Source organism: Tamandua tetradactyla, chromosome 7, assembly GCF_023851605.1.
Source record: "Tamandua tetradactyla isolate mTamTet1 chromosome 7, mTamTet1.pri, whole genome shotgun sequence".
In the NCBI taxonomy this organism is placed as follows: Eukaryota; Metazoa; Chordata; class Mammalia; order Pilosa; family Myrmecophagidae; genus Tamandua; species Tamandua tetradactyla.
In genome coordinates, this window is record NC_135333.1 from 110216517 (window position 1) to 110237275 (window position 20759).

General features: G+C 47.2%; 1 protein-coding gene and 1 pseudogene across 2 annotated transcripts; one reads left to right on the plus strand and one right to left on the minus strand.

The window, feature by feature from the left end:
• Positions 1–1952: 1952 nt before the first annotated feature.
• LOC143689949 (SIN3-HDAC complex-associated factor pseudogene) lies at positions 1953–2626 on the minus strand (annotated as a pseudogene).
• Positions 2627–8997: 6371 nt separating this feature from the next.
• PRPH (peripherin) lies at positions 8998–12460 on the plus strand. Of its 2 annotated transcripts, none has more exons than XM_077167975.1 (9): positions 8998–9575; positions 9995–10055; positions 10249–10344; positions 10736–10903; positions 10995–11120; positions 11199–11419; positions 11495–11544; positions 11728–11807; positions 12065–12460. In XM_077167975.1, the coding sequence occupies exons 1-9, from the start codon at positions 9034–9036 to the stop codon at positions 12131–12133; spliced, it is 1413 nt and encodes a 470-aa protein (XP_077024090.1). In that variant the 5' UTR covers positions 8998–9033; the 3' UTR covers positions 12134–12460. The 2 variants fall into 2 exon arrangements, with proteins under 2 accessions (XP_077024090.1, XP_077024091.1); XM_077167976.1 differs by having other exon boundaries at positions 12068–12460.
• The last annotated feature ends 8299 nt before the right edge of the window (positions 12461–20759 follow it).

A 20759-nucleotide genomic window follows, 5' to 3' on the forward strand; every position in this document is an offset into this window, starting at 1 on the left:
AGATATTTTCAATAGTATGTTCTCTACGATGTGGCAATGCTTTGGTACCAGTCGTATAGGATCACTTATCCTGAAGCCTGGCCATTCCCCAAAGAGGAGCTACGATTCTGCCTTAGAAGTCTCATATAAATTAAAATCTTTATCAAATATTAATATGGAGGTGTGCCGGTTTGAAAGGATTGTGTGCTCTAGCAAAGCCAGATTTTAATCCTGACCCATCTTGTGGAGTCAGCGGTTTCTTTTAATCCCTGTTCAGCACCGTAGGTTGGAAACTTAATTGGATCTCTATGGAGATGAGACACACCCAGTTGTGGGAATTAATCTTTGCTAGGTGGAAGATGTGACTCCACCCATTCCAGGTGAGTCCTCATTAAATTGCTGGAATCCTTTAAAAGAGGAAATATTTTGGAAAAACCTTCAGAACCATGAGCGCCCACACAACCAGAGACCTTTGGAGATGAACAAGGAAAGTGTCCCCTGGGGAGCATCATGAAACAAGAAGCCTGGAGAGAAAGTTAGCAGATGTCACCATGTGCCCTTCCGGCTGAGAGAAATCCTGAACTTCATCGGCCTTTCTTGAGTGAAGGTAACCACTTGTGGTGTCTTAATTTGGACATTTTCATGGCATTATAACTGTAAACTTGCAACTTAATAACTTTTCCTTTTTAAAAGCCATTCTGGTTTTGGTATATCCTATTCCAGCAGCTAGCAAACTAGAACAGGAGTTGACACAGAATGCAACATCTACAGTCAAATTACCTCTCTGTATGTTTAGTGATTATTTTCTCTTTCAAGGTATTTGCACCAGAAAGCTTACTTTGTCCTACTTAATAATATTCAGTAGTACAGGTTTGATAATCAGAACCTTGGAAAGGTCTTAATATTTCAAAATTATTAACAAATACCTCTAGGGATAAGTCCATATTATTGAATTATGACAAACTTACTATCATGAGGGAAAAACAAGTGCAGCCAGCTGTGCCGGTTTGAATGTGTGGCGGACCCCGGAAAAACCATATCCTTTAATCCTCATTCAATATTGCTCGCTTGGAGCATTTTGATCATTCCCATAAAGATGTGACCCGCCCAACTGTGAGTGGTAACTTTTGATTAGATGGTTTCCATGGAGTTGTGACTCCACCCATTCCAGGTGGGTCTTGTTTAGTTTCCTGCAATCTTTTAAAAGAGGAAATACTTTGGAGAGAGTCCCTTTTTTTTTTTAGAGACCCATGAGAGCCCGCGCAGCCAGAGACCTTTGGAGATGAAAAAGGAAAATGCTTCATGAAACAAGAAGCTTGGAGAGAAAGCTAGCAGATGTCACCATGTGCTTTTCCAGCTGAGAGAAATCCTTAACTTCATCGGCCTTTCTTGAGTGAAGGTAACCTCTTGCTGGTGCCTTAATTTGGACATTTTTATAGGCTGGTTTTAATTTGGACATTTCCACTGCTTTATAACTGTAACCTTGCAACTTAATAAATTCCCCTTTTTAAGAAGCCATTCTGTTTCTGGTATATCGCATTCCAGCAGCCAGCAAACTAGAGCAGCCAGCTTAAAAAATGCCCCAACCACTACTTCTCAATACAGAAAAGATTAAAACTACATATGGTTTATCATACAGCGAATCCATCTCCGTCTCCTGAAATTCCCCTCATTTCATTCATGAAAATGGGATTTTAAAAATGATTTAAAGAGCACTTTACAGTAGCATTCAGCTTTCCTATGAAATACTCAGCATCTTAAATATTATATACACTTCTCTTTTCCTTTTAGTAAGGTAGACCCTGGCTTCAGAGTTTATGGAACTGGGGGAAAAAATAACCCATTCAAAATCATTCTAGAAATTATCTTTTGGCAGAATCGCAAGTATCCAAGTTGAAAATGGGAGGGTCACTTTGTTGCTTTGTTATCTTTCAAAAAAAATTTTTTTTGTTCCCCTTCTACATAAACGTCAGTCACCACTCCTGAGTGGAGCTGGGTAGAGGCTCTGGCCCCTGCTCCTCCGGTTTCTCAGCAGCTGTTTCCTTATTGCTGCAGTAAGTTTTGAATTGGTGTGTGTGAGTGAGGACTTGCCCAAAATGGCCTTCATAGATAATCCCACAACATATTTTCTGTCTTTTCCAGTATGTGAGATTTAAAAAGGAAGAGACCGGTGCTCCATTAGTGCCAGACGCCATCTCAGTATCTGAGCTGTCAGCTGACCGGTCACTGTAACAAGGAGATTGGGCTGGGAAGGCGCTTGAGGTGTTATTGGAGGCATCAGAATTGTGACGTTTAAATTCTGCAGTTTATTGATCTGGTTGCTTTTTATCCTGCTTCCAGACAGAGTTTTCACTCTCTTTGGTTTCCATGTAGTCTTTAGACTGGGTCCTGCTCTTGCATCTACCACATGATTCCAGTTTTTTTGTTTGTTTGATTTTAATCCTGCTGGTAGCTTCTTCCATCTTTTCACAAGCAAGACACAGGCATTGCAGATATCTCTTGAACGAGTCTCATGCAACCCAGAACAGCTCTGGAAGTCCTTTTCATAGCATTTACTGTCAGTGAATTGAGAACTGGAGGATTTAGCCCTGCAAATACCGCAGCCCTCTATACTCGGGTACATCTTTGGTTTGCGAAAACCAAACATCTTTTTTTCTGGGCAATAATTTTCCAAAAGCAGCCATTCCACGTGCAATAACATTTCCGAGGTGTGGTATGCATGCCAGGCCAGCCCCCCTCCCAGGGCTCCCTCCTCCTCAACAGCCTTGTCTAGAAAGATTAACAATGACTTTTTTTTTAACTTTTTTTTATTAAATAAAAAAATTATCAAACAAAACATTTAGAAATCATTCCGTTCTACATATACAATCAGTAATTCTTAATATCATCTCATAGTTGCATATTCATCATTTCTTAGTACATTTGCATCGATTTAGAAAAAGAAATAAAAAGACAACAGAAAAAGAAATAAAATGATAATAGAGAAAAAAAAAACCCATACGTACCATACCCCTTACTCCTCGCTTGCATTTACCACTATTTCAAACTGAATTTATTTTAACATTTGTTCCCCCATTATTTATTTTTATTCCATATGTTCTACTCTTCTGTTGATATAGTAGCTAAAAGGAGCATCAGACATAAGGTTTTCACATTCACAGAGTCTCAACAATGACTTTTTAAAGAATATAGAATACTTGTCTTAAAGAATATCTCAATCCTGCAACTGTCTTCAGATTGACCTTTTAAAGTTATAAATCAGATCAAACCATTCCTCTGCTTAAAACCCTCCAATAGCTCCTCAGTGCACTTAAACCATTACGTCTTTATTATGATTGACAAAGACCTTACCCCATCCTCGAACTGCGCTATTTACCACTCCCTGCCCTCACCCGTCTCTCTCCAGCTTTACTATCCTTTCCACAATTCCTCAAGCATGCCAAGTTCATCACAGCCTTCGCCTCTGTGCTGGCTCTTCCCTGTCCAGGTGACAACCAGACAGCTCATGATCTGTGAATCCCGGATTGGGAGGATGTGTTTGCAGAGCATTACTGGAGCTTTGGGGGAATTTGAACATGGACTGAATAGTGGATTGTATCAATGTTAAGTTTCTTGAGTGGGGTAACAGGACTTGTGGTCATGTAGGAAATGTCCTTGCTCTTAGGAGAATGCTGAGGGACTTAGGGGTAAAATATCATGATGTCGGAAACTCACTTTCAAAGGAATAGTGGCAAAATATTAACGACTGGTATAAATCTAGGAGAAGGGTATATTGGTATTCATTGCAGCGTTCTTTAAACTTTTCCCTGGGATTAAAAATTTTCAAATAAAGTAGGGGAAAGAAGGACAATTTAAAGAAAAAATCTTAATCCAGGAATACTTGAATTTTCATGTGCATTAAAAATCACCTGGGAAGTTTATCAAAATGCAGATTCTAGGGATGCAGAAGACCTGGGTGGGGCCTTAGAATCTGAATCAATGGGACCGCAGATGCTTCTGAGGTCATTCCTTCCTCAGACTGACGCTGCTCTCCTGTTCTCTAGTTGCCGGGTAGCGGGTTGGAAAGGTCAGGCAGGCAGATGGGAATGTGGGTTTGCAGTGAGGGCAGGCCTGGAGATGGTGGACGTAGTGGGGGACATGGGAGGGGTTGGGGACAGATTTTGCCCTCCTTCCCTGGCCTTTGGCTTCTGGGGACAGAGGAGGAATCCAGGCCTGGGGAAAGAATGGAATCAGGGATCTGAACTCCTAATACCATGTTGCTCTGATTCTATTTTACACCCCCCTTTAGACAAGTCTCTTCAGCTGTAAAAAGTGGATACCAATAGATAATTTTGAAGGACCCATGGAATTTTAAGTTCCGGGACCCGGGAGTCTTAACCCTCAGTAAAAAAGGGATGTCTTCAGAGGGCAGACATGTCATTCTGGCTTCTGACCAGAAGGTGGCAGCAACAGACCTTTCTACATTCCTGACTGCTTGGTCTGGGAGAGATTTTTTTTTCAGGTGCCTCAGAGATCAGTTCAGTCTAATCAACATTTATTTGACTTACATCTGTGCTAGTCTCCAGGGACACAAAGATCATATTGTCAGAGAGGGGGAGTCAGACATAAACAGTTTGTTAGCTTACTAGTTGTGTGACCTTAGATAAAGTGCTTACTCTCTTTGTGCCTCAGTTTCTTCACCTGTAAAATGGGAATAATTGCTATGTTGTAGGGTTATTGTGAGAATCAAAAGTGACAACACATGTAAAATGCTTAGCCCGGTACCTGGCACTCTGAAAGTGCTAGTGATTACTATATGATTCGATGAGAGAAATAATGAGGTGGAAAGGTGCCTAGAGTGCCTTCTAGATGGGAGGGGTAGAGCCCCCCAAATGGAGATAATGGAGAAAGAATTCCACTCTGGAGGAATCACTCTGTCAGTGGGGACGCTGCAGCTCCTTGGGCCACACTGGGACCATCTGTCTGGAGAAGTGCAATGCTGGACCCTTGCTGGCTGAGGCTTTCCTGCCTCTTTCAGGCCCAGAGCAGAGAACCAGCGGGGCTGACCAGGACCTGACAGCCAGGATGTGTATTCGCCGAAAGGAAGCTCCACAAGCTCACTGTACAACTTCAGACAAGTGACTTTGTCCCTCTGAGGCTCAGTGATGGGAAAAGAGGACCACAGGAACCAAGAGACAGTGCCAAGTGCTACATCTGAGGCTCTGCGGAAAGTCACCTGTAAAGACAGCCTATTCAGGGCCGGCAGGAACTCGGAGCCAGGGAAGTAAAGAGAAAACACTTGGAAATACAAAAAAAAATCTTGAGGAGACACTGGACTTTCCCTAAGATGTAGAGTGGAGGTTTGCGCCAATCCTAGACCTCAAGGAGCAGGGGCAGCACAGCTGACACTAGTACCTCGGATCAGCGTCCCCTCTGCCCAGGGCAGCGGAAGAAGGCAATCAACATTGTTGAACATCTACTAGATTGTTGAACACCTACTATGAGCCTTGAAACATGCTAATTGCTTTGTATAAGATACCGCATTTAGATTTCACAACAAGAGAGGAAGCTAGCATCATCCCTGCTTTACAAAGATGAAGAAAAGCTCAGAGAGGGTAAGTAACTTGCCCAAGGTCACACAGCCTGAACTGCCCACTCTCTTGGTAATACCCTGGGAACTTTATCATCCATAAATACCCCAGCTCCAGAATCACACACTCATGCATCCTACTCTCTGAAAACAACGTCCATCCTACCAGCTCGTTCCTTCCATTCCTGTACTACAGACCTTGGCCTTGCCTGGGAGTACAGCTATGGTTATCTCTTCTCCCAATCTCTCACCCTCTGCTCCCTACACACCCCTCCTCAACCAGCTTTGAGTTCGTGGCCTGTTGTTTGGTAGCACCCTTGCCTGCAAGCTAACCTTCATTGTTCACCTTCCCTGCAAACCTCTGATGCATCCAACTGTCATTTCTCTCCAAGCTTTTACCCGAATGGACAAGGGAGGCAGAAGGAAGGGGGGTAACAATATTGGCGAATACTTAAATAGCATGTACTGTATGCCAAGCATTAAGTGCTTTACATATTGTAACCCATTTAATCCTCCCAATGCTATGAAAGAGCTATTATTATTATCATCCCCATTTATGGATAAAGAAAATGAAGTGAACAGAGGTTAAATCTCTTGTTCAAATCCAAAGCACAAGGCTAATTAAATTGAAGAGCCAGGACCAAACCCAGGCCATCAGTGCAGAGTCCACCTCTGAGTCAGTGTACTCTTTGTTCAACCCACCGAGGAAGGATGAGACCAGCTTCCCCTCCAGGAAGCTCTCAGCTCCTTCTGCACTGGTCCGGCACTGCTCTCACCAACTAGTGGGGGGAGAGCTGACAACATCACTCAGGAGATTGAATAATAATAATAACAACAATAATAAAACTAGCTTACTATGCATGTTGTAAGCACTTGGCATGAATTTATTACTTATTCCTCACAACAACATTCAGAGGAGGAAATGACATTTTACTGAAGGATGTGGAGGTGGTGTAATGAGCCTAAAATTCACACAACGGAGTGGTGGGATTGGATGCAGAAATTGGCAGCTGGATGCCAAAGCCCTAGCTCTTCAGGATGACCCTTTTCCCACTTTTCTTCAGGTCCCAAGTCTCTCCCAGGCCTGGCTCCTTCTGCCCTGGGAAGAGGTGCCGCCCCTGCCCTGCCAGCAGATCTGCTTCCCCACCCAGACCACCCCCCCTTGCCTTCCTCACTGCACAGTGCCCTGAGCCCTGCTGAGGGGCCGTGCAGCCCGGTCCCTGCGGAGGCACCTGGGCGGTGAGCTGCTGCAGAAGTGAGGGAGGTATGGGAATGCCATCCGAAATACCCAGGCCCAGCACCCACTGCCTCTAGTGCAAAGGCCCAGGCCTAGTGCCAGCGCCTGATAAAGACAGAGCCTAAACCGGTCCTTCTCAGATGCCTAAGGAGTCCAAGCCTTGCCTGCCCCTCCCCAGGCAGTCTCTCTCAGATTCCTAGTTTGCTTCCTAAGGACAGTCACAGAGGCAGGGCAGGGCCAAGTCTGAGGTGGATGGGACTCCAGGCCAATGGCAGCGAGGGCCCAAAGACCAGGGCTGCTGCAGAAAACTCCAAGGCATCCCCAGCACCCTCCCCACGCCTGCCGAGCTCCTCACCCCCCAGCCCAAGCATGACCCTACTCCTCCCTACTCCCAGGAATTGGGAGTGATAGGCCCTGGCTTATTCATCCCATCCTAACCCTCCCATCCTCCCTCTTCCCATTCCCCTGGCAACCAAACCAGACCCATCAAGGAGAAGGACCTGGCAGCTGTGCAGGGAGAGACTAATGGCCCGGAAGGAAGGAGGGGCCTGGAGGGGAGAGGAAGGCGGTAGGGATGTGATCAGAGCGGGGCGTTGGTCCATCTCAGAGGACACACAAAGCCGGGGAGGTGGGACTCCTCTGCTCTGCAATGCTGCGGAGCTGGTGGGCCAGGGAGCCGCCCTCCTCAACTCCTCAGCCAGAGACCAGCCTAGAACTCTGAACCTGTCTTCCCAGAAACCCAGCTCTCATCCTCAGGGCAATTCAGGGTGGAACGATCCCAGCACAGCAGCCCCACAGCTCCTGGCAAACCCATAGGCCTCGGCACCCGGACTCCTGCAGATCATCTGAGCTACCTCTGCCCACCTCTGGGCAGCCCAAGACTGCATTCTGGAAGCCATTTGACACGCAAAGGCCAGACATCAGCCTGCCCACTAACTCCTGGATAGGGGAGGGTAGGAAGAGATGTGTGGCTGTGTGTGTTGTGTGTGTAATGTGTGCCCACATACTACAGGTTATGCACACGCATCTGTTTGCACAGGTTTGTGGATCTCTTCTGAGGCCGTCTCTCTCTTTCCTCTTTCAGTCTCTGGACCTTTGTGGGGGAGGAGAGGGAGGCACCTTTTCTTTCCCCATCTCTTCCCATAGCTCCATCATCCTCGGATACCTGCAACTCCTCAATACCAGAAACGGGTTCCTGCCTCTCTATCCATCTCAGGCTTGGCAGCAGCTGCTGCCCATACGCCCCCTCCCCTTCCTACCTCAGGAATCCTTCCCGTAAGGCCCGTGACTGAGCTGCAGTGGTGGGGGTGGGGAGGGAGGGAGAATCCGGAAAGCCAGACGGTATGCAACCACTCCACTCCCCCTGGCCTATGGCAGGGCACAGCAGCCCTTCCCAAATGGGATCTAGAGCTGGATCCAGCCACCCTTAACCCCTCTGATGTGCCCACCCTGTTGGACCCAGAGCAGGTTCACATCTGGGGGCTGTGTCTTTAAGGCTGAGACATCAGTCCCCTCCAGCCCACACCAGTGTCCACTGGAGGGGGAGGGGAGGTGGCCAGTCCATTAGCTGCAGAGCTGGCGCCAGGCACCAGCCCTTCACAGGGCCCTGGGGATTAGGGAGGCCAGCCCTTCCCCAACCCCCCCCCAACTGCATCTGTCTGCCTGTCCCCCATTTCTCCCTGGGTGTGGTGAAGGAGGGGGTGGCTGACAACAGGTGAAAACAGAGCCTGACCTTTAGGGGACAACTGAGGGACCTGAGAGCCAGGCCACTTCTCCCTCCACCTAAGCTGCCTCCTCTCTACTCATGGGCCAGGAGCCTGCCCTTATAACCTCAGTTCCTCCGATCCCCCAAGTTTTACCAGCTCATTCCCCCAGGGACCAGAGATCAAGTCAGGCCCTCCCACCTTAGGTTCTAGTCCTGGCTGCTTGCTAGAAGGCGCTGACCCCTTCCCGAGGCCCGCCTGTGGTCGCCATCCCTGCTTCCTTCCCCTCTAGCAAAAGGGGGCAATCCAGTAGGCCTGGCGCCAGCGTCCAGGGAAGGGAGGGTGGGGAGCTCTTGCTGCTCTGCAGGGATGGGGCGTCCCCCTCCCCACACAGCCCCCGCGGGCCATCAGGCCAGTGGGAGGAGCCGCCCGTGCCCCCCCCCACCCACGAGCCCGCTGGGCTATAAAGCCACCTCGCAGCGGTATTCGGCTCCCTCCCAACCCCCGGCCTAATTTGCAAGCGGTGGCTGCCTATCCTCGCCGCCATGAGCCACCCGTCGGGCCTTCGAGCCAGCGTCAGCTCCACTTCGTACCGCCGCACCTTCGGGCCACCGCCCTCGCTATCTCCCGGGGCCTTCTCCTACTCCTCCGGCTCCCGCTTCTCCAGCAGCCGCCTGCTGGGCTCGGCGTCCCCGGGCTCCTCCTTGCGCCTGGGGAGCTTCCGCGGCCCCCGGGCGGGCGCTGGAGCCCTCCTGCGCCTGCCCTCGGAGCGCCTAGACTTCTCCGTGGCCGAGGCCCTCAACCAGGAGTTCCTGGCCACACGTAGCAATGAGAAGCAGGAGCTGCAGGAGCTCAACGACCGCTTCGCCAACTTCATTGAGAAGGTGCGCTTTCTGGAGCAGCAGAACGCGGCCCTGCGCGGGGAGCTGAGCCAGGCCCGGGGCCAGGAGCCGGCGCGCGCCGACCAGCTGTGCCAGCAGGAGCTGCGCGAGCTGCGGCGGGAGCTGGAGTTGCTGGGCCGCGAGCGCGACCGTGTGCAGGTGGAGCGCGATGGGCTAGCAGAGGACCTGGCGGCGCTCAAGCAAAGGTCAGAGGCACGGCCAGAGCTGGGCGGCGGCCGTCGGGGCGGCTGTTCCCCTTTCCCCTCCCCTATCCACAGCCTAAGGTGTGGCTCCCCCTTCCAACCTGGGTATGTGCATGATCCCCTGCGGGCCCCATCTCCCCACCCCCACCCCCCGCCCCACAACCAAACACACACACACACATTTTGAGTTTCTGGGGGGATTTGCGGGGGACGGGGTGGCGGGTGCGGAGATATTTCATGAGAAAGGGACAGCTTCTCAGCTCCCAGACTACTAGAAAATGGGGGCAATTCCACCAGGCAACCTGAAGCCTCTTGCTTAGAAATCTGAGCAGCCGCTGCCAAACTGGATCCTGGAGGACATGGTCTGGGGCGAAAGCTGGGTGGTCCCGCGCCCCTTAGCCTCTGCTCAATATTCTCTGCAGGTTGGAGGAGGAGACGCGCAAGAGGGAGGATGCTGAACACAACCTCGTTTTTTTCCGCAAGGTGAGCCCGGGCCCCCAGTCGAGCTCTGCTTCCTTAGCCCTACCCCTGGCCCGTGTATCAGGTGGGACAGGGTGGCATCTGTAAGCAGGAGGAGGCGACCAGAATCCTCCCGAGACAGACAGGGAGGTCCTGGACAGTCCTCAACCTGAACAGCCCCTTTCTTCTCTTTAACCTCTTCGAACACCCCTCGAAGGACGTGGATGATGCCACCCTGTCCCGCTTGGAGCTGGAGCGCAAGATTGAGTCCCTGATGGATGAGATTGAGTTCCTTAAGAAACTCCACGAAGAGGTGGGCAGCGCTGGGCGGAGCCGGGTGTCAGGGGAGGCTGGGGGAGGGGATTAGTGGAGGCAAAGATCAGGAGGAGGCTGGAGGGTGGAGCAGATGAATCGTCTGGAGGATGTAAAGTGAAATTGCTGGATACCCGCAGTCCCTCAACCTCCTTCTACTGGTAGTTTGAGTCCCACCCCTGTGCCTCTGGTGGCGAGAAACGGCACTGCATCCCCTGTAATATGGCAGCGTAGCTCCAGCTAGGGAGCAGGCCGCGCAGTTCTTTGCGCGCTGTACTCGCTGGCGCCCCCTTCTGTTAGTTCGCGTGTTTCATCTCTTTTCTGCTTGCGGACTGCGCGACCCGCTTGGGATCTGCGCCGCGGACTTGGCGTCTGCCTGCCCTGGGCCGCAGGAACTGCGAGACCTGCAAGTGAGTGTGGAGAGCCAGCAGCTGCAGCAGGTGGAGGTGGAGGCGACCGTGAAGCCGGAGCTGACGGCGGCGCTGAGAGACATCCGCGCGCAGTACGAGAGCATCGCCGCGAAGAATTTGCAGGAGGCCGAGGAGTGGTACAAGTCCAAGGTGCGAAAGCCCGCGAGGGCCTGGGAGAAGGGCGCTAGGGTAGGCATACGTTCCGGCCCGCTCATGCCCCGGGTGACCTCCACTTTTCCAGTACGCAGACCTGTCCGACGCCGCCAACCGGAACCACGAGGCCCTGCGCCTGGCCAAGCAGGAGATGAACGAGTCCCGACGCCAGATCCAGACCCTGACGTGCGAGGTAGACGGGCTGCGCGGCACGGTGAGTACGCGGCGGCGCGCCGGCACCCGCGGGGCGGGCACCCGAGGCTGTTCCTCTACTGACTCCTTCCCCGCACAGAACGAGGCGCTGCTCAGACAGCTGCGGGAGCTGGAGGAGCAGTTCGCCCTGGAGGCGGGCGGCTACCAAGCGGGCGCTGCGCGGCTCGAGGAGGAGCTGCGGCAGCTCAAGGAGGAGATGGCGCGGCACCTACGCGAGTACCAGGAGCTTCTCAACGTCAAGATGGCCCTAGACATCGAGATCGCCACCTACCGGAAACTGCTGGAGGGCGAGGAGAGCCGGTGGGCGGGGTTCCTGGGGGTGGGAGTCAAGGGAAGGCAGACGCATGGACTAACTGGCCACTCACTTCCCTCTAGGATCTCCGTGCCCGTGCATTCCTTTGCCGCCTTAAATATAAGGACAACTGGTGAGTTCCCCGCGCCTGGCTTCCAACCTGTACCTCCCCCTTGTCCACTTCTGTCCTGATGAACTTCTTGCTATGGCTGGCCTAGGGGTCCTGGTCCGTACTTGCCCACAGACAGAAATAAGGGCATAAAAAGAGAGAAATCCTAAGCCTTCCCCGAAACACTCCTTATCCCGCTTTCTTCAGTGCCTGAAGTGGAGCCTCCCCAGGACAGCCACAGCCGGAAGATGGTTCTGATTAAGACTATAGAGACCCGGGACGGGGAGGTGAGACAGGTCCCTCAATCCCAGGACCAGTCATTTCCCCTTCTATTTCTGAGCCCCAGTCTGTCTGTACCTGGTTTTAGGGTGTGGTGAATGAGTGGTTCTAGGGAGGCGGGATGGGGGTGGAGTGGGGGGTAGATGGGACAGGGAAACAAATAGAGGTAGATGAATCAGCTTCCTATGCCAGGGAGGGGGACACCGTGACCAAAAGGAGCTGAAAGTATTGAAGGGTTTGTGTCCTTCACATGCCTTGCCCCCAGCAGGTGGTGACAGAGTCCCAGAAGGAGCAGCGCAGTGAACTGGACAAGTCTTCTACTCACAGCTACTGAAGCCCTTGGGCCAGAGCTCCCCAATCCAGTGATTGCCCTAGGCCAACACTAAAACCAAACCTTAACACCAATCCTTAATTAGCCTCCCCTTCCTCTGCATGTGTTTGGGGTATGGCTCAGTCATCCCTTCCCTGGCCCATTGCCAAGCCCTACCCAGCCAGTAGTAGCTGGACCTTTCCATAAATGTGACCCATATATTCTCCTTTTTTGAGTCCTAGTAAATGGCTGATGATCCCCTAGGACAAGTCACCCATGCCAATAATCCCATGATCAATGGGTGGGTCAGGGTCTGAGTTTTACTTTTGAATCAAATAAAAGTGCTGTCAAGAGAAACTTCTGCAGTGCATTTGTTTCTGTGGGTAGTGGGGTGTGACTATGGGGAGGAGACTCAGCAGTATTTTCACCTTCCTCTGGCCATTTCTTTTCTGGATCCTACTCATTTGGCTTCTATGACTGTTATATTCCCTTTTGGTTTTTCTTCTGTCTCTCTTTTCATCCCTTCTCAGCTGCTGTTCCCCACGTGCAACCCTGAATGTCCAGCTGCCTGCTGAGTGTCCCATAGGCCCCTCAAAATCAACATGTCCAAAACAGAGCCCCTTGCCTCCCTTTCTACCATCTGCAACTACGTTTTCTAGATCTCCACACACACACTCCAAAGACACCACTATGATGCCTGTTGCTCAAATTAGAACTCATGTGATCTTATACCCCTTTCCTTCAACCTATTCACTCCCCCTATTCTGTTAGTTTTACCTCTAAATTCTTAAGTCTGTTTGTTCTCTTGATCGCCACTGCCACCACCCTAATCCAAGCCACTATCTGTTCTTGCTGGATTACATCATCAGCTTCACTTGTTCCCTTTCCTGGTCTGGTCTTGCTACCGATCCAAATTTATCCAATGCACTTAGTCAGCAAATCAGGTTCTGTTGCCACCACTCAACTCCTGCTTGAAAAATGTCAAAATGTCTATGCTGTCCGCCACCCCAACTCCATACTACCCTGGGCTTCAGGACAACAGAGTTGATTTTAGGACTGTTGAGAGTGAGGTGCTGTGGCACATACAAGAGGAAAGATTGGTAGGCAGTTGGAGCCACAGGTCTGGACTTCAGGTGTGGTGGGATGATATTTTAAGATACTGAATCTATTAGTATGCTTTCTGCCACAAGTAACAGATACCCAATTAAAAAATAAACAAAATATTTCTACCATCTCATGGAACAAGAAGCCCAAAGGTAGAGTGGACTCTGAGGTTGGTTGATTCAGCAGCTCAATGATGTCATTAAGGATCCAAGTTCTGTTCATGACTCTGCTTAGTCTTCCTCCATGGAGGGGAGCTTTGCCTTCAGAATGGTTCTCCTCATGATCCCAAGATGGCTACCCACACCTACTGGGTGATGCATCCCTGTCCATATCCAGTGGACAAGAGTGAGAAATCTCATTCCAAGTATGAGATATATGTCCTTTCTTTTAGGCTGTTTGGCTAATATAGATGGTGTGTACACTCCTGAACCAATAACAATTGTCAGCAGAAAGCCACTGACTAGCTTGAGCTTATCATCTGGTATGGAATGGATGTTGGGAATCAACCACAATGACCACTGCAGATATTAACTCAAATTCCTCACCTAGCCACACACCCCCACCCAGACACACACATCAGAATGCATATCCACACATTCTTTGTACCCCTGGCCCTCCCTCCCTTTCATTCAGTGGCACTTATTACCTCAGAAGAGAAATACTGCAGGAAAGCAGGTGAAAGCATTGGAGTTTCAAAGGGGTAGGTCACATAAAACAAAAATAAAAAGAGGAAAAGGCAAAAACAAAAACAAATGGGTAGGTCATAGGTGAGAAGAATTTCAAGCCTGGAAACTTTTACATCAGAGTTTGTGGTCTCTGACTTGTACAGGATACAAGAAAGAGGGATTTGAGCTGAAGATCAAGGTCTGGGAGATGAGAAGGAATGAAATCACCAGAAGACAGTGTAAAAAGTGAGAAAAGATGAGGTTCTAGGGGAGAATCTTAAAGAGCAGGCACTAGAAGAGAAACTTGAGAATTAACAGTCAGAGATGTCGGAGGGAAAATAGGAGAGAGTTTTAAGGAGAGAATGACTAGCAGTGTCAATGGATGCTGTGAGCCCAGATTAGAAAATTATTGAAAGTTTTCTTTTGGGTTTATCAAGAAAGAAGTTTGAGACCACAGTGAGGCCAGTTTCCAGTTTCAGGGTAGAATGGGATCAGAAGACAAAACGTGGTGAATTGAGTGAATGAGAGATGAGGAATTAGAAAGTAGGTTACTCTCAAGATGCTTAACAGTTACAAGAAGAGAAAGACAGGAGCCAAGAAGGACCTTGTTAAAGGAAGGAAGTTTGGAAGAAAGGATAGACTAGACCTGTCTTTTTTGAACTTTAGGCTATGAAACTTCATAATATAAATGATTGGGTCAAGACCAGCATTTTTTTTTTTTAAAGAACAGACTAGAATTGAAAATTTTAGGGAGTTATAAAACTTTTGTTTTGGATATATTTATGTACGAGTGTGCTCAGCTGCCATGTGAAACTGATTTTTTAATCTTGGATTGTGGTAAAAAAAAAAAATTTTTTTTAAAGACCAGCCTTGGTCATGTTTAAATGCTGGGAAGAATTTGAAAGAACCAATTTGTCATGGGTGAGCCCAGCCATCTATGGAAATGACACAACCTCAGACTTGTCTGTGATTGAAGAGTTTTAGGAAAATTCAAAATCCAATTCTAATCAGTGTGATCTGATGTTAACCTCCAGAAGACAGGGCTGGGATTTGATTGTAACTAAGAAAGCTTAGACTACATCAATTTTATTGTACTCTGCTTGTTGGAAGAAGGTTAACTGAAGGGAGATAGTTTTCATGACATCTATAAAAAGATTGTTTCGAAAGTAGGGAAGTGACATTATTTAGTACTATTCCTAGAGAAGTGGACCATGGGAAGCACTTGTGTCATGAGCCCAGTAATCTCATGAACCCATGGATGGGCCTGCTATTGTGGCAAGGATAATTCATCAGGGGCTGCCTGCCAGGGTGGATAAGGGAGTTCTGATCTCTGGGTTGCAACACACAGAATCTAATCAAATGCCTCAGACAGGGGGAGGGTTATACATGGAAATAAGGAGAATAAGAATTCCAGCTGCTGAGGAGTGGAGGGTGGGGGGATGGGGGGAGTTGCTTCCCAGGAACCCAGAAACACCTGAACAACTTGGCCTCACAGGAGGAATGAGCTTGGCATTCTAGTTGGGTCTTAGAGGCTGGGACGTGACCGGAAGCCCCTGAGTAACAGGGTTCTGCTATTGCTCCTCCTACCCACTCCTCTGGGGGTCTTTATCGACTTCATGTCTTCAGCTTTCTCAGGGTTTCTTCTTGCTCGTGGCTTCGATTGCCCCATGGCTTCCATGGGTTAGTAGCAACTGCATACTGACTTCTTGGGCTTTCTTTGGTTCATCTTCCTACCACAGAAGATGCCCACTTCACCAGCCTTACCAGACTGTCCCCATTCCCCCTATTGGGCAAACAAACTAATACCCAAACATACTGAACTCTTGGGGCCGGTAGGCTGTCTATTTCCTTGTGTCCTTTGGCTCTCATCCACCAAGTTAACAAATGGTGTTAAATACTTAATACATATTGGTTGTGTTTGTTCCTAAACCTATTTTGTGCCACTTATACTTGTTACATAATCATGTTCAAGTTCAAGTAAATGTTTCTTGTTAAAGGTTTTGAAAAACACAATTAAAAAAAAAAAAGACGGTACATGGTAGTTAAGACTGTCTGGAGTAAGAATGCCTGTATTCATAACTATGTGATTACAACAGGAGCCAGTGATTGCACACTTAAGATGGATTATATGGGGTATGAATAAAACTGTTTTTAAAAAAAGAATGCCTGTATTTGAATCCTGTCTCTTCTACTTATGGATGCCTGACTTTGGGGAAGGTACTTCTCCTCTCTTTGCCTCAGTTGCCTCATTTCCCTGTAAAATAGGGACAACATTAGTAACTACCTCATAGGGCTGCTATTAAAGTTAAAGGAGGTGATACTTACTATTTAGTAAGCATAAGGAACATAAAAATTCAAGAAATGGACCTCATAAATTATAAACCAAGGATCACAGTTCTATTTGTTATTCAATAGAGTAAACATCAACAGATAGTTTTCAATTTTAAAGAGTACAGTTTGAGTCTATGTTTGAAAGTATGGACTGCAGCCTTCTCCCATACTGTATTAGTTTCTTATTGCTGTGGTAACAAATTATCCCAAACTCAATGGCTTAAAACAACAAATTTATTAGCTTACAATTCTGGAGGTCAGGAGTCTAAAATGGGTGGAATATAGCAGATTCTGACTCATTTTTCATAGCCACCCCTACCCCCACCCCTGCAGGCTGGCCACCTTCTGAAGCAGCTCCCTCCCTCCCTGACTAGGTTGTAAAAGTTTTCATTTCTCTTTTCTCTGATCTCTGAAATCCCCACCTACACGCCTCATAGATAAATTCTTGTTTTTAACGCTCCAGCTAGACTTAATTGGTCTTACCTGCCAAGATATGAATACTTAAAAAGAAGATTAACCTAGGATAAAACTTTGCCTAATTATAACAGCAAAAATCACACTCACTGAACTGTAGCCTTGTTTTGCTGGTGCTATGTTTTGAATTGCACGCTGTATCTGGTCAACAACGGACAACTTGTGGCTGGCCCTGACTGTATCCCCTTATCTTGTTTCACAACCCTGAAGTCGAGCGCCCTTGCACATAGACCCCCTGAAGTCAGGTGCCCTTACACGTAGCACCTTATTGAATAATATTAGTCAGCCCAGAACTAAACACCCCAAGCTCCTAAATTATCTTGCTGAACCAAGCCATTTCTAATCAAGGTTAGCACACCTAGCCTTGAATGTAATCAAGGTTAGGTGCACAGTACAGAAGCCTAAAATTGTAATTACTGTATACATACTTAGTGATCAGACTATCTCTGACCTTGTCATCTCAAACCACCTTGAAGATTTTCCTAAGCCTGCCTGTCTGCTTGTGAATGCTATAAAACACTGAAAGTTTCACCAGTTTGGGGAGACAGATTTGAGGACTGCCCTCCTGTCTTCCTGAGGCTAGCCTTTGTTAAATAAATTTTTACTTCTCAAAATCCCAGTGTCCACTGATTGACTCCATGCACATCAGGTAAGGACTCACTTTTGAGCCACAACAGACAGAGTTAGGTTCCTTCAGGATGCTCTAGGGAAAATCTGTTTCCTTGACTTTCCCTGCTTCTAGAGGCTGCCTACATTCCTTGACTCACAATCCTTTTCCATTATGATGGCCAGCAATTGCACAATTCTGATTATGCTTCAGTCATCACGTCTTCTTCTCTGACTCTGACCTCCTGCTTCCCTCTTATAAAGGACCTTGAGATAATCACCCATCCCATCTTGAAATCCTCACCTTAATCACACCATCAAAATTCCTATACTCACATAAAATAATATATTTGCAGATTCTGGGGATTAGGAGGGAGACTTCATAGAAGAGGGATTATTATACCCACCATAGTCCACCCTCTAGCCCCATTCCACCCTCAAATTCATGCTCATTCCACATGCGAGGTCCCTGTGCTGGTTTCAATCTGCTTTGTATCCCTGAAAAGACCATGTTCTTTTAGTCCATTCTTGTGGGGGCAGACCTATCTGACCTTGAAATCTCAAACCACCTTACTGATTAGGCTATTTCAATTGTGATATGATCCCACTCATTCAAGGTGGGTCTTAATCCTTTGCTGGAGTCCTTTATGAGAGGATAAAAAGCAGCATCATTCTGACTCTACTTCTGCCATCGCTAAACTCTCCCAGAGACCTTAGAGAGAAATGCTCTGAGAGAAACAAGCAAAAACACCACAGAAGGTCAGAGGGAGAACCACCGAAATCGGATCCCAGGAGAGAGGGACCAGCAGCCACCATATGCTTTCCCATGTAACACCCTGGACACCAGCAGCCTTTCCTCAGAGAAGGTTTCTTTATCTTGATGCCTTAATTTGGTCATTTTCATGGTCTTTGAGCTGTAAATTGGTAAGGTAATAAATCCTCATCGTGAAAGCCAACCCAATTCTGGTATATTGCATTCCAGCAGCTTTACAAAGCAAAACAGTTTCCAAAAGTCTCAACCATTACAGCATCAATTCAAGCCCCAAATCCCTCCCAAATCCATCGGCTCTCATCCAACGAGTCCCAAACCTCATAATTTAAGTCACCTAAATTAGATGCAGGGGAGGTTCTGGGTATTATTCAACTGGGGAAAAATTTCCTCTCCATCTGTGGACCTGTGAAACTAGAAAACAAGCCACCTGTTACCAAAATATAACGGTAGGACAAGCATAGGATAACAGTTAAAGGCATTCTAATTCAAAAAGAAAAAAGGAGTAACAATCCCCAAGTAATTTGAAAATCTAGCTGGGCAAATATTAGCTTTCAAGGTCTGAGAATAATCCTCTGTGCTTTTTGGCCCTACCCTCTCTCCTCGGAGCTCTGCCCTGAAAGTCATCCTTCCTTTTCCATGAAGGGTGGCAAATATCTGTAGCCTTTGTTTCCCAACCGTAGAATTTTGAGTCTGACAGTCTCCTTTCATTCTGCCTCTCTCTGTCCGTTTCAGTACAGACTGGAAGTGTTTTGCTGAAATGACATTCTGAAGAATCTCATTGGTCTCCCATGTACATCTCAGGGATTCATTCCATTAGACAAGAGGGTCCTCCACAAATCTTTCCTGGATAGCCATCTCTATTCCTGGTTTCTGCTTACACGGCTCTGTGAGTTGGTTCATGTGTCAGCTTGGACAGGTGGTGGTGCCCGGTTGTCTGGTTGGGCATGTGCTGGCTTGTCTGTTGCTGTGAGGACATTGCATGAACTTAAATCATGACCACATTGGTCGCATCTACAGCATTTGCAATCAGTTAAGGAGAGTGTCTTCTGCAATGAGTGATGCTTAATCTAATCACTGGAAGGCTTTTAAGGAGGATTCAGAAGAGACAATCACTCTTTCTGCTTCAGTCAGCCAGTCTCTCCTGAGAGCTTGTGGAGGAACTTCATTGGAGATGCCAAGTCTGCCCTACAGATCGTGGACTCTTACATCCTCACAGTTGTGTGAGACACTTCTATAGATTTTAATTTACAGATATCTCCTGCTGATTCTGTTTCCCTAGAGAACCCTAGCTAATAAGGACAGTATCAGAGGTTTCCCTGGTGGTAAAGCTTAATAGTTTCTATTTTTTCTCTCACCCCTCAAGGGGCTCTGCCAATACTTTTAAATTATCTGCTCAGCATACTCTGGAATGTATCTGGGCATTACATTAAGCTATACAGAATTATAAGCCCGGATTTCCATTCTGGGCTCCATGTGTTTGGGTTATTGAAATGATTAATCCAGACAGGATGAGTTAGATTATGTGCTATAGAAATATTAGGTTTTGGATAAAATAAACCTCTCTTCCTTTGGTCTTATTGGATACGTAAAGTTCTAAAATACAGACAATGTCCTCCTTAATCCTGTATTTTGATTTACCTAGTCCCGACCTGATCAGCTTTATTCTTATCTCCAACTGAAGCCTGATCTTTTTTTCACTTTCTTTAATAGTTGTTGTATGTGGCAATTATGACTTTCAGACCTGCAGAACTCCTATTCTGAGTTTTAGGTGTCATGCAGGTACCCAAAGTTACAGGGAAATACCCAGTTACGCATATATGGATTTTATACATATAGAAGTAACAATTACAGCTCCAAACTAAATGTGAACGATATAAGAATTTAAAATCTAGGCCCAGTTTTCTTATAATTATTTTCTAAAAGAGACCATACAATATTTATCAGGAGCACTTTCAACTTCCATATTTCCACTAACAGCCTGTTTATAGTGACGTAGGCATACTCTCAGATGACATAGGTATTCTCTACAGGCTCCTTACTCCCTTCTGAATCAACATTCATATTTCTAATCATAGTCCATTCAAAGCTATTCAGACTTTTTATATCATGTTCCTTATTACCTAATTCCAAATGTGGAATCATGTTCCTGATTACCTAATTCCACATATTTAGATATTTCTTACAAGAGCATCTCACTTCCAGGTACTAAAATCTGTATCAATCAGGGTTCACCCAGAGAAGCAGAACTAGTAGGAGATATATATTAAGAGATTTATGGCTAGAAATTGGTTTACATAATTGAAGGGGCTGACTAGGCAAGTCTGAAATCGATAGGAAGGGCAGGCTAGAACTCTGAGGCATAGACAGATGCTGCAGTCCGAAGGCAGAATTTCTTCTTCTTGCCTGGGCTCTGCCCATAAGGCCTTTCAACTGACTGAGTCAGGCCTACTCAGATTATCTAGGACAATCTCTCTTATTAAAGTGAACTGATAATGGACATTAATTACATCTACAAAATACCTTCACACAACACCTATTTTATTTTTATTTATTTTTCTACTTTAGTTTTGATTGAATAACTGGGAACTGTAGCTTGCCAAACTGAGTCATAAAACTGACCATCACACATGCCAAATACCTAGAAATGACAGAAAATACTTATCAACAAATTAACAAATATTTAGCCACATTCTAAAAT

Excerpts from the sequence above, each read along its gene's own strand:
- PRPH (XM_077167975.1), top strand. The coding sequence starts at position 9,034 with ATGAGCCACCCGTCGGGCCTTCGAGCCAGCGTCAGCTCCACTTCGTAC. Across the intron at positions 10,345-10,735 it reads TTAAGAAACTCCACGAAGAG|GAACTGCGAGACCTGCAAGT; the intron begins GTGGGCAGCGCT and ends CCTGGGCCGCAG. Across the intron at positions 11,808-12,064 it reads TAGAGACCCGGGACGGGGAG|CAGGTGGTGACAGAGTCCCA; the intron begins GTGAGACAGGTC and ends CCTTGCCCCCAG.